The following is a 13,857-nucleotide window of genomic DNA, read 5'->3' on the forward strand; positions in this document are numbered from 1 at the left end:
CTACTAATCAGAACATTCTACACGTTTAAGCTGCTTGAAGTTGAGAACTTTCCTTCTTTTCCCTTGTTTCCCCAGTCGGTAATGCCCACGGACTGGCTTGGGGTTGATACAACAGTGAGTACTCTATTTTTAACCATTTTTCCACTTTATGAAAGAGTCTCTTTTCCGCTCAAGTTAAATCTGAACTGCTTTCAATTATTTTTGCCAGAGGAGGTGGAAATTGGTTCCAGCAGAGATGTTTCCTGTGAATCTAAAGATTGTGAGTGCTGTTGTATTTTAATCTATTAGTCCCAGCATATTATCCATGAACCAGAGCATCTCTGTCAAAGGCACTGCACTTAAACTTGGTTTCCCTCATGATTTTGAATTTCACAAATTCCCAGTCTCTCTTCTAAGTGCACACACTATATTTGGACCTCATTCTGCCTTGGAAAAAAAATAAAACCTGAAAAAAAAACCACCTCTCCTTCTTTTAAAACACTAGAATTATTCAATTACTGGAAAAGTTTATAAGTGTTCTGTAATTTTATTTCCCGTCCTAGACTCATCTCTCTGCAGTCCGATCTAATTAGAGTTTGCATGAGGATTAGATAACAGGAAGTGCTGCGCAGCAGATGGCCGTTCTCCTTTTCCTTCTAATGTGAACCATCTGAAATTAGCCCGTGCGAGGGTTTCAATATCAAACACTGTGAGCCAAGTGAACACATCTGTTGGAGTGTTCCAGATGCAAAGTGGGTCTGGATGGCTGCCTCTGATGTTTGAACCCGATGGAGCCAGTGGTCACTTCCCCAAGATGTGCTCAGCCCGTCTTGCTGGATTCCAACCTCCCCCTGTTGAAGAAACTCAGATTTCCCACTCACTGTAACCACTGCCACCTGGCAGATACGCTTCCTACCTTGAAACCCAAAGGAAGCATTTTTGGCCAGTTGAATGTAATTGTGTTGAGTGGCACCCTTTTATGTAGTGGGGAGATTATCTCATATCATCTGGTACCTATTTTTACAGTTAAGGGAATGACGCTGGAGTACTGATTTATCACCTGTGTGTGAGGGGGCGAAGACGGCCTCACTGATTCATCCTGGGGTAGATGGGGGCAGGGACGTGTGGGCCAGGCGAGCACCAGGGGGCTCAGGAGGATGTTGGAGGATGTAGAGGTCAAAGCCAGGGGAGTCAGCGGAGCCCACTCCCAAACCTGCTGCTGTCAGCGAGCGCAGGTCCTGAGCCAGCCTGGGATCTCTTACTCCCAGGGGAGAGGCCACAGGTCCCACACTGGTGTCTGGGCACTCACCGTCCTGACAGCTACAGTGGGAGCGCATCCTTTCCCAGCACGCCCGTGGTGTAGTAGTGGAAGGCACGAGTCAGGAGACGAGTGTGGTGTGAGAAGAACAGCCCTCTGTTTCCTTGGTTGAATTTCTCCTCCTCGTTGTGGGACTAAGGTATTTTATTCTTGTAGTACTGCTCCCAGGGATTGTGGGCAGACAGCTCCTCAGCCATGGGTTCTTCCCTCCTCACCTCCCAGCAGGGGCGACTTTCTCAGGAGCCCTTCTGCTTACAGCGTGAATTATTTCCACCACCTGTGGGATGTTCAGCAATAGTACACTCTGTTTTTGATAACTATATATGTATAAAATGAATGTTTTCACCTACTGAGAACAAATTTCAGGACTCAGCCACTTAAGCTCCTTTTGCATAGCCACACCGAAGATCAGAAAGGAATTTTTTTCCCCCTAAGTATCTTTGTCTTGAAGGATAGCAAGCGTCTTTGATATGTTTGGATAAGAAATAATGCAATAAAGACATATTGTTCTGATTTCATACCTCAGGGACTATGAAAAAGAACGCACCAATTTACTCTTACATTTGGAAACTAAAAAACTAGGTTTAAATTATGCTTCCCTAAGTAGTTTCTGTTTGGGTACATATGTCCTGTTTACATAGGAATACATATGTGTATAACACGTTAGTTTTCTTCTTACACACACACAATGTTCTCCTTTTACCTGGTGTGGGGACGGGGGGGGAGAGACGCCCTGTAGGGACAGCTACAGGACAAGACCCAGGGTGAAACGGGGGAGGGTCAGGAGATGGGAGTGAGGCGGGGAGTGAGGGACCTGAGAGGGTGACTGCCCCAGTAAGGGCACCTTCCAGGGAGTTGATAGCGCTTAGCCAATGCAGCTTCGTCTAGCTCCAGTACAAAGTGCTCTGAAGAGCTATTGTTTCGGAATGTTTGGGAGCAGTTTCAAAGCTTGCCTGCTCTTTCGATAAGTAAATAAAGTCTTTGGCTCGACCCACAGAACAGCTAATCAGATTCTGGTGGGGATTTAGTTGTGGATATAACTGGAAGTTAGCTGCTCTGGCTGGACCCACAGTCTCCCCCTGCTCGGTGGAAGAATTCGAGACCCCTGTGTGAGTTCTCTGTTGGAGGGATTTACTGCCCTTTTCCAAGTGCTGGTGCTAGGAATGTTGTCGGACGGGGGAGATAAAGATATTCGAACTTACTCTCACACAGACGGGGGTCGCACCTTTAAGCAAGCCTAGGAGAAAAATGAATTCAAATTAAACGTGAAGATAGTGGAAAGAGCATACACATTTTCTTATATGCATGCCCACTGCCTCACACTGTTCTTGGGATCTTTTTTTTTCTGTGCTTCTCTGCGGTCCCCATATTTTTTTTCTACCTGAGTGATGTGGTTCTCGCAGGGGCCGTTCTGTAAACCTCCGCTGTTGGCATGCGAGACTCTCTGGGGAGATGGAGACAGCCTTTAGCACTGCCCACGCTGGTCGTGATTGGATGTCACTTCCAGGATGGGTCTTCTCTCTGACACCCGTTGAGGACCTCGTGGGGCTTGAACACCTTGTTTGGAGTGGTGTCTGATGAGTGTGCCTTGCCCTTTGCTCAGCTTCTCTATGCAGCTGTCCGACAGCAGTTTCCGTGATGACAGAACCGTTCCCTGTCTAATGCTGTCCAGCATGGTGCCTCAACTCTGGAAGTGCAGACAGATGGGAGAAACGGGGGGCCTGCTTGCTCAACAGGCGGACAGGCCTTTAGTAAATGGTATTGCTTTTTAAGTTGTTTGGATTTTTATTTATCGATTTATTTTTAGTTTTTTGTAGAAGTCAGAATTGGTTCACATACATGGGTGTGATTGTCTGCCTTTTCCTAGCCTCATTTTGATGGATGACTCCATATTTACCAAAGTGTCATCTGAAGGTCCCCTAACAAATGGCTCTTCTCTTCTGCCCTTCCCCTTCCTGCCTTGCAGATGTAGAGAGGGAGGTATGTTTATGTCTCCGTGTCAGCTTTATTGAGGTGCCGTTCACACACCATACGACTCCAGCATTACCGTGTGCAATTTCATAGCTTTGAGTGCAGTCACAGCGTTGTGGAACCACGGTCACAATCGATTTTGGGACGCTCCCTCACCCCAAAGAGAAACCGTGTACTCATTAGCAGTTACTCCCCACTTCTCTCCAACCTCCCCCTGCCACCCTCAGCCGACTGCCACTCTGCTTTCGGTCTCTGAGGATTTGCCTATGGGGAGCATTTTCCGTAGGTGGAATCACGTGATACGTCAGTCTTTGGGACTGGCTTCTTTCACAGAGCAGCATGTTTCCAGGGTTCAGCCATGTACCAGTATCATCTGTTTTTATTGCCAGCTAATATTTCACTGTATGGTTATGTCACATTTTACTTGTCAGTTGATGGACATTTGGGAAATACCCACTTTTTTGCTGTTATTAATAATGCCGCCATGGACATTTATGCACAAGGTAGTGTGTGAACATATATTTCATTTCTCTTGGGCACATGTCTAAGGAGTGGGATTGTTAAATGATATGGTAATTCTGTGCTTAACCTTTTGAGAAACTGCCAGACCGGTTTTTAAAGTGGTGGCACCGTTTTACAGTCCTTTCCGTGGTGTGTGAGTGCTTCCATTTGTCCACGCCCTCGTCCACGCTTGTTACTGTCTCTCTTTCTGATTATGGCTGTCCTAGTGGGCGTGAATTGATGCCTCCTTATGGTTTTGACGTGCATTTCCCTGGTGGCTAGTCATGTGAGAATCTTTTCATGTGCTCGTTGGCCATTGTCTGTTTTCTTCGGAGAAGTGTCTATTTAGATCCTTAGCCCTTTTTTAATTAAGTAATTTGTCTTCCATTCTGTTCTTTTAATTTGACCCGAGCAGGATGCTGATATGCTAACTGGCGATGAGCAAGTATGGAAAGAAGTTCAAGAATCCTTGAAAAAGATTGAAGAACTGAAGGCACATTGGAGTATCCTTTTCACCCGTGGGTTGAGTTGTGCTGTCGGATGGCTTCCTTATTGGCTGAAGCCTGGAGTCAGTGAGGCCGAGGCCAGGGTTTGATCTCCCCAGGGGGCTCCATTCTGTTTCATGGTCCAGTGATAGTAGATCAGCGAGTAGTTGTCTTTTTATGTGTAAAAGGTAACAGATTTCTGGCTCCCTTTCTCCCATGACCCACATCTCTAGGAGAGAATAGCTTAGAATCCTTACATTTCAATGTCATTGGCCCTCAGGTCCAGAAGCTTCATATTGCACCAGCCATGACTACAGTGGCAGTGGGGGTTGCTGGACATGAAATACTCTCAGCATGAACAGGAAGGACCATGAGTCGGTCAAAGTTCCATGTAAGGACAGATCACTCAGGATGGAGGTCAGACTGCGAGAGAGATTCCCAAATCAGGGACAGGATTTCCATAGGCAGAGGCCGCAACGGGGCTCACTTTCCGTAGAGAAGTTTACTGGAGCAGAAATGTGACAGGGAAACCGCACGGTAAGAAGAAGGAGGCCAAGGCTGACGGCGAAGATTACAGAAGGTCACTCAGATGCCTTGGGTAAGTGGTATCCCGGGCATGAAGAACATCTGCAAGTAAGGTTTCTAATCTATAGACAAGGTTCTTCAAAGAATTGTGGAGGAGAGGAGAGGTAGTTAGACAAATACGTAATTTCTGAAATCTATAGCCCAGTGAAGTTTTGGGGCGTTTCGGATGCGTGTGTGACTGGAATTGGTTCCCAAAGGAATGCAAAAGGAGGCCGAGATCGCCAGGGTGCCACATGGGTGCCTGCACGTGAGTGCGTGGAATCACGGCTTCCTTTGGTAAAGTTTGTAGTTTGCACAAGGAGTTTTGAAAAGGAAAAAGACAAGGCAAGAAAGTTCTGCCAGACGCTAGCATGACCAGACGTCTCGCTAAATGGTCGAATGGCTGCCCCGAAAAAACGAGGCTGGCTGGACGACTGTCACTCTGAGGGCCTTGTCCCCACCGCAGTCCCCTTCCACCACTGATGCTGCACCGCGGATGAAAATCCAGAGCACGGGCTCCTCAGACTCCCAAATGCATTGCAGTGGGGAGGGTGGCACAGGTCCGATGGTGGAATCGAGCTCAAAAGATCGCTGAAGGCTTGAAATACTCCTGAGTCCAAAAAGGTGAAATTCCACAAGAGTGTATAGAACATCTTCTTTGGGGGCAAAAAAGCTCAACTGTATAAATATACACAAAGAGTAGCCTCAGAACAGAGTAAAGAATTTTAGGGTTTCAGTAAACAAGTTCTCATCAAATTTCAGAGTATTATTTAACCCCCCTGAAAAGACCTTTGTGATCTTGGGCTGCATTAATAGAAATAGAGTGTAGAGAATGAGAAAGGTAATAGTTTTATCATGTCTGGAGTTTTTTATTCAGTTTGGGGTGTAAGACATATTAAGAGAGATAGAGAAAAACGGAAATAAGTTTGGAGGAGTGGAACCAGAATGCAAATGGAATTTGACACCCTATCGACAGGATTGTGGCTGTTGGGAAAATGACCAAATCTGGGAGCAAGAGAGCCGTTCTTGGGCCCAACGAGCTGTCACGCGGCAGAGGAATACAGAGACTTGTCCTGTGGGGTTCCAGCAGCAGAATTAGGGCCCATGGGTGACCCAGCAACGTTGAATCTAAACCGGACAAGGCTTTACTGAGCACTGGCTCTGTGCCAGGGGCCGTGCCAGGGGCCTTGCCAGTTAGGAAACACGTAAATTAATACAGATGTTGGTAAAGTGCAGGCATAGCTCATTTGATTGCACTTCACTCAATTACGTGTCACTGATGTTGCACATTTTACAAACTGGAAGGCAAGACCTTCCACCAGCAAAGAGTTCGACTCCCCTGGCTGCAGTGGTCTGGAACCAAACCGTCGATCTCTGCGAGGTCTGGCTGCATGTACTTGAGGGGCATCAGAGGCATGGTAGTCAACTTGGGGAGGGTAAAGCAGGTTTCACGGAGGAGGCAGCAACTGAACTGTGACTCGGAGGATTACTCAGAGCTCACCGGGCAGCACAGTGGCGAAGGTGAGCCGTCAGACGACGTTACCTGTGCAGACGACATGACGTACTGTGCAGAAGGATGCTGTTGAGAAATCACCAGTCGTTCAGTCTGACAGGCGGGGAAATGGTGAGGCCTTCCATGCCGCACACATGACTTTAGACGTGAGAGGGGACCATGGGAGGGTTTTTAAGCAATGGAGTGAGATGATTAGGTGAGTGAAAGCCCTGTGGTCTGACAGACTTTGTCTCAAGTTGCTGATTCATTCCCAAGTGAATTCACTTTGGCCCCCTCTCTCTTTTCCCCTAATCCTCATCTGGTCACTGAAAAGTTTTCGGGAGAAAAGGTGTCTGTCCTGTCTGCTGCTGGTCCACTCTCTTCGGGCGGGCTCGCCCGCCCTGCTGAGGCCCAGAGCTCACCTCGCCGCTGAGCAGAATGAGTTGAAGTAAACACCAAGCAAATGCCAGCGACTAAATTTTTGAGCAAACACATGCCGGCATTGGCTTGGGGGAAAGCCTCTTAGTTAAAATCATTCCATTTTTTGGCTCACTGGTGTGTTTTGCAGGGAAGGTTCGCCTTGTTTGCCAGGAGACGGGTGCCAGCGTTGCGAAGGGAAGTTGGCATGTGGCCCCGTCCAGCTTGCCGGGGGATAAAGCAGATGTGTTTCTATCAGGGGTTGCAGAGTATCGCATCTGGCTTTTGCTTCCAAGGCTCGTCAACTTCAAACCTCTTTCACATGAGCTGGAGCACATATGAGTGAGCAGGCGAATACCAACGGAGGTCAAACAGCATGGCGTTCAGATGGGATGCGAGCCTCGCCACAGACACGTCCAGCCTTGTGTGAGAGGCGGTCATCTCCCCCGACACTTCGTCAAGTGTGTGCTGCTGGAATGAAAAGCCACAGAGGTTAGCTGGGCAATCTGTCACAAAATCAGCGTGTCGCCTTGGATACCACTCCCCCCGACCTCTGGGAGGTTCGTTCGGCACACTTGAAGCGTACGTGGCAGATGAGCCCAAAAGAAAGTCTCCAATTCACTTTTCTTCAATAAGTGTACCTTTTCTGAGACCAGAGTCAACCCCTCCGAGACACGAGTCGTCCTAAAATCGGAGCGTGGTGTATGAGAAATGGGGTACAACGGCTGTGCGTGGTGGGGCCTGAAACCCTAACTGTGGAAGCACGCCTTCGGGGTCAGGTGTCACGTCTCCAGGAGGCCCCCACGGAAAGGAAAATAGATTTCCTGTGTGGGTTAGTAGAGGTATTAGTCCGCGCTCAAGCAGGTGGCCCAACGGGTTTATTGAATGTGTTTGCTGATGTTTTGGAAAGCAGTGCCCTGAGAGTCTGGATGCTAGGGGAGGTAGGCTTTGCTGGAGGAGGGATGGAGGAGCCTCAGAGCGCCCTCTGTTCAGGCCTGTGTTAGGACCTGGATGAAGGGGCCTTGAGATGGGGTTCGGGGGGACAGAGAGCACTGGACAGTGAAGAGACTGGATTCTGTGGGCGTGGGGAGGGGCACAGGTGGATGGATGAAATTCGATCAGACTCAGCCCACTGAACCGTTTTCCTTAAGCCTTGGCACACTCAGAGGCGTGCGAAGGCGAAAGACACTCATTTTGGTGTAGTGTGTATTTTGGGCAGCACGGCATTTTCCCACTGTGTCCCCGGCTCCTGCAACTTTGCCTGGCTCACAACAGAACACATAAAGAATATTTTTAATTTTATGCACGGTATTTTATTTACTTTTTGTAGTGACATTAGACTTTTTTGGTTTTTTTCTGGCCTAAGAGCGTTCAGAGGGCTTGCTCAGAACCTCAAATCGGGCAAATGGTGAAGCCAGCTTACGTTTAAATCCAGCTTCACCTACAGTCAAAGGCCCTGCCATTTCTGTGATGTCTGAAATCTGTGAACCTTTCACCTTAAAGGAATTCCAACACCTGAATGCAGGTGACTTTGCAGCAATGCAGATTGAAGGTAGGGGAGGGGTGGGAGGAGGGCCTGCCCCCTCCCAGCATCCCCCTTGGCCTCCAGCTCCCCTGACACTGTGCAGAAATGAAACCACACAGGGTCCTCGGGTGCCCGCAGTCTCGATTCAACTCTGCTTGCGGGGGAATTCATCTCAGGGGGATTCAGGCACACCCCATGCACCATGTCCTCAGTCCCCTGCCTGTGTCTATAAGAGGACAAGTTACAACCATCTCAGAAAGCGAGGTCACCCCAAGGTTCCTGAGAGTAAGTTCCGGTTAATGAGAAAGTCAGAGCTGCTCAGAAGTGGGTTTGGGGTTTTCTCTCCATCCCTTTTAAGGCATCGTTGCCCCCTGCTCATGATGAGGTTTAAAGACAATACGTTTAGGAGCATGAAGAAAGAACGGTTCTTTGGAAACCTTAACCCGCCCCCTCCCCGAACTCTGGCTTGGCTGGAAGCTGCTCTGTTGATGTAAACGCAGCTCATTTCTCCGGGATACCACTTACATGTGTTTGTCTCAAGTGTATTTTCAGGCAGCTCATCTGCACAGCTTCGTGCGTCTGCCTTCCCTCCTGTGCCTGGGAGCTCATCAGCCTTCTGGAGAATCTCCTTTCCCATTTGTGTTTTTCTTAGTGAGGACAATGAATCCTTAACTAAGGTCAATAACAGAGTGGGAACAGGTTCTGGCCATGTGCCAGGCGATCATAAGCAGCAATGCCGAACGGCTTCCTGATATCAACATCTACCAGCTGAAGGTGCTCGACTGCGCCATGGACGCCTGCATCCACCTGGGGCTGCTGGAGGAGGCGCTGTTCTACGGCCTCCGCACCATGGAGCCGTACAGGTGCGTCCGAAGGGGAGGGCTCAGTGGAGGCTGCAGTGCCTTGACTCGGGGCAAAGGATGGACATCGTGAAGTCGTTCTGATTCCTACTTTCTGTTGCATGTTCTGTCGCTTCTCAGTTGCAAAACCAAACTTTGTTCACTCCTTCGTGCTGTCGTTTATGCGTCCGGCCATCATTGGTCAGGTTGCTCCCGTGTGTCCGGCAGAAACTGTGAGATGCCATCTTGATGTGGGGCCAGTGACTATGCTGGGGTGCGCTGCTCACAGCAGCAGAAGCAAGCACAGTGCCCCAGGGGAGCTGGAGAGGAGCACACGGCTCAGATGCGACTCGGGGAGGCTGTGTCATCAGCCTCAGCTGATCGAGGTGAGGGAGGCGGCCCGGTGTGGGCTCCTCGGTCTGGCTGGCAGTGATGATGGTGTCCTCCGTTTGGCAGGGCTTTGTGAGTCCTAGGATGTCTTCCCTCGAATCTTTTCACCTCATAGCCACCTTAGACCCAAGCAGGAGAGCGGGGAGACAACCTGATACAACGTGGCACTGAGTCAGGTGAAGGAACTGTTGGTTATTCATTGTCTCTTGTCTGGCCTCAGCTCCTTCAGACCAGTGGGTGGTTTGTCCCTAGACGTTCTGTGAACTCAGAGTTGCTTTGGAAGTGCAGGAGCCTGGTGCTGACAGCCTGGTGCTGGTGGGTGTGGGGCCCCGGTGTGCAGTGAGCTAAGAACGTGTTTGGAGGTTGAGACAGATCAGTCCAAAGGAGAGGGTGCAGAGACACACGTAATAACCATCTCTAGCACAGAATGAGGTCATTCACTGTTCAGAAGGTGCCCCAAAGTATCTGGGATCCAGGGAGTTTGCGGGAGGTCCCCAGAGAGTAGGGGACCCCTTCTGGGTAGCTCTGAAGACCATGCAAGCGGGATGGCAGCTGCGAGGGGCTGGGCAGTGGGAGAACCCAGGCCTCAGTCTGTGCAGCATGGGACAATGGGCAGGGGAGTAGGTCTCAGGGCGGGGGTGGGGGGAGGGAGGCAGATCCCAGCCTCCTGCCTGTCCCCACTTGAGGAAGAGCCTCAGGAGACGACTGAGAAGGGGAGGTGACCAGGATCAACACGAGAAGGACAGAAGCACATCTAGGGTCTAGGATATCAGTCCAGGCAAAGTGGTCAGGAAGCCAGGCCTGGGTGGGGAGCGTGGTGCCAGAGACCCCACCCGCCATGTGGATGGCAGGGGTTTGCAGGCCAGCCATGGCACCAGGGCGGCCCTGAGGGTGCTTGCAGAACTTCCGTAGGTGGCTTCTGCTGCTGCCTTGTGGTTGAACAGCTTTGGAATCCAGACTGTGAGTCAGCTTTCATCAAACTTGTAAGAGATGGCCTCGAGGGCCAAGACTGCAGACTTTCCCATGATCCTGAAGTGTGTGTTCCGTGTGGTGGATCTTGTGGCTTTGCAGAAAATATGAACTGAATGCAAAGAGATAAGGCTTCACACTCCAAGCCTTTGTGTTGCAATGAGAGGCAGGTGGGGGACAGTTGGTGTTCCCTCGCTGAACTCCAGGGCTTGGTACCAGGAAGCCAGACTGTAGGCTGCCGGGTGAGGGACAAATTCCAGCCAGGAGATGCAGACTGAGAAGATGCTCCCGTCTCCAGGTGCCCCAGCAGCCAGCAGCACCAGCCCTGCCTGCCCCATCCTCCCCTCCCTCTAACACCCAGGCAGCCCCTGAGCGCAGAAGCTTTATGTTGGTCCGCTGCTTCACAGGGAGGGCTGCACACCTTCGAGGGCGCTGCTTCTGCACGTATTTTTGAATCCTCTTTCCCCCACACCTACCAAGGAAGGCTTCTTTGAAGAACTCACTTATCCCTAAATTAAATGGATGTTTTACTGACTTACCCTTGAGTCAAACCCCAGCAGTCAGCAGGTCTCACTCTCTGTGTACATGAACCCTCTCTTCTGACGCTGGCTGACAAGTCTCCAAGCCTCTCTGGTTTCTCACCCCCGGAGCTTGTTAGGAAGGTGCTCTGCGGTGTTCTCCGTTTCAGGAAATCCAGTCTGCGTCGATCCACTTCCAACAGGCAGCATCTGAGTTGGTTGCTTGCAAAGGTGCAAAGGTGCGGTAAGGAAAGGGCTGTAACTGATCCAGAACCAACACAGTGTAGAGAAAGGAGAAGTGCTGTCCGTTAGCCGAGGACCTGGGCAGGTCGTTAGGCAAGAGTCACCGAGGGGTGACGGGACTGCCGCCCGCCCTAACAGTTTTGCAGAGTCAATAGACTGTTGGCAACAGCCAGATGGAGGTCGGGTGTCCAGTGGTGATTTCGTCCCTCCTGGCCTTCGAGGGGCAAGTGTCTGTGTTCCATTTTTGTCCAAACCACCGTGTTGCCCTCGGCTCCTTTCTTTCTCCTCAGTTATTTAATACTTTTACTCAAGTTCTCTTTCTGATGAGAAGACAACACAATATTAAGTTCTTTGTGTTTCCTAAAGCAGGTTGAAATTAATTCACGTACGACAGAGTTTATCACTCCGGCTCATGGTACTTCTTCTGAGGGTGTCTGCGTGTACATCCGTGGTTACATATGCATAAGTCCCTGTCCCTTCGCCTTGTAAACATCGGGCAGAATGAAAGTAATTTCAAAGTATTTTATAAATTTTGTTTAAAAATTTAATTCAGTCAAGTGTCAACCACAGCCAAGTTGGGTTCCAAAAATTAGTTAGCCAGGTGGTCGTTAAAACTGGGAGAGCGTTTCTCTGTGGAGGGGGGGGGGGCCCCCGGTTGTGGTGGGGCTGCCCAACTGGCCCTCACATCACAGGTGTGAGCTCTACATTTGAAAAATGAAAAGAGAAATACATCAAACTGAACATAGCTTTAAAGTTGCTTTGAATGATGTCAGATACAAATTAAACTTGATTTTCTTTAGGGACCAGACAGTGATACAGAAATGCAGAGGCTTTTTAAAGCTTTGAAGGGGGACTTTCGTTGTATCCATACCTGCCTATTAACTTAACTGTTGTTTTAAGACTAGTATATGCTTCTAAAATAGGACATTTTTGCAAAGAACACAAAGGTAAAAATCCCCCACACCTTTCACACGTGTCTTGTTCCCCGCAGATAGCCAGGTCAGTGCCCATGCACACACTTCTGTTCACGCACGTGCCCCGGCCCCAGAAGGCCTCCCTTCTTTCCCACTCTCTGCGTCCCCAGCCATCCTCACCCCTCAGACACTCTCCCTTCCCTCACTCTCACCTCCTTCTGCTCAGAACTCTTCACACGGGCTCTTCCACTGTTTCCTCCTCTCTTCTTCTCTCTCTCGCCTCCCCTCTTCCTGTCTGTCCTGGGGAGAGACTCAGTCCCAGTCTCCATCTATTCAGTTCTCCTAGTGAGGTGGTGGCCAGGGGAGAGGACAGAGAGAAGGAGAAAAGGGAAGGAGAAGGTGAGACTTGTCCTTCGTGGTCAGAGAGAGAGAAACTGGGGTCCCTTTCTATCTCCTGTTCACCACTGCATTTTTCAGCCTACAGCGAGGTGTGGCCATCTGTCCAAATCGCTCCTGAATTACCTCCCTTATTCTTTGTAGGAGAGGCGCAGTGCCTCGTCTCATGAGTATAACCGAACATGTAGAGCAGCCTCTGCTGTTTCCACGTGTGTCTACAATGTCATTCAGTGTGAGATTAAGATCCACACCCCTGTGTGTGTGTGTGTGTGTGTGTGTGTGTGTACCGATGGGCTGAATGTGTAGGGTAAAACCATCCGACAAGTTTCTAAATGCTGACTTGCCTGCATCAAAAGTTATGTTCGTTTTAAATGCAGGTAACTGTCCCCCAAATTGTGTGCCCCATCCACCAAAATGTCCCTCCTTTGTCCAGAGAATTGAGACTGGACGACCCGATTTTTACTGTATCTGACATAAACTCACTTCAGAGTAGTTACGGGCCTTCTCCTCTCCCTTGACCGAAGCCTGCTCCTGTGGAGTGCGGTTTGCTGGTATTGATTTCGTGGTCCACAGCCGTATTTTGTGACGGGGGATGGCGTGTCTGCGAGTCGCCTGGGAAAGGGGCGGCAGAACGTGAACAGAGGAGGAAACGGAGTGAGCGCGGTGTGGCTGTGGCGATGACGGAGAGGGAGAGGCTGTGAAACCGCTCAAGGAGGGGGAAGCTGGAAAGAGGGAGGTTTCCACTGTTTTCTGTGCTTCGTTGTCCAAAAAAAAAAAATGGTGGAAAGAGTCGAAGGAACGCGCAGAGGGTGGCTTGTGTAGGTGACATGGTTACCAGTCAGGTGTTGATGGCCCAGAGGCTGCCAGTAATTACACAGAAGCCACGTCAGTTTTCATTTTGCCAGTAATTTCTAAACTTTTCCCTCAGGAGCTTTGGCAGGTAAGTTGATAAAATGTAAGGTTTCATCACTGCAGTACTTTCCACGACTGTTTGCAAGCTGGCTTTTCTCCTGGAGACGCACAATTGCTCTTTTGTGCAGTTTGTCATCCGTCAACGTGACAGTCCAGGGCGGGAGCCAGCAGAGCCTGCAGGTGCAAGTCACCATGGGGGGTGTTGGGGAGAGTGGTGGGCGCCGCACCCACCGACCACCTACCTGGGCCTGCCTTCGCTGTCCCCTCACCGCTCGGTGACACTCACATGTTGTTAGGGGGCTCGTGTCAGCACACCTGTCAGTGAAGCTCCTTCTGGGAGGCAGGGCTCCTTGGCTGTGGGACCTGGTGCAGAACTTGCCACAGCCACGCTCAGAGAGTCGGACCCAGGGAAGAAATCCGGGCC

General features: G+C 50.0%; 1 protein-coding gene across 4 annotated transcripts in view; it reads left to right on the forward strand.

Annotated features, from left to right (window-relative positions):
• The window catches only part of SMYD3 (SET and MYND domain containing 3), a 459,771-nt gene that overhangs the window by 367,832 nt on the left and 78,082 nt on the right, over positions 1–13,857 (forward strand). For all 4 annotated transcript variants that reach the window (XM_024575953.3, XM_045184522.3, XM_071219589.1 and 1 more), the window contains 2 exons: positions 4,185–4,272; positions 8,941–9,115. In XM_024575953.3, coding sequence (XP_024431721.2) covers positions 4,185–4,272; positions 8,941–9,115 — 263 coding nt within the window. The remainder of the gene's footprint in view (positions 1–4,184; positions 4,273–8,940; positions 9,116–13,857) is intronic.

The sequence above is a fragment of the Desmodus rotundus genome, chromosome 10, assembly GCF_022682495.2.
Source record: "Desmodus rotundus isolate HL8 chromosome 10, HLdesRot8A.1, whole genome shotgun sequence".
Classification (NCBI taxonomy): domain Eukaryota; kingdom Metazoa; phylum Chordata; class Mammalia; order Chiroptera; family Phyllostomidae; genus Desmodus; species Desmodus rotundus.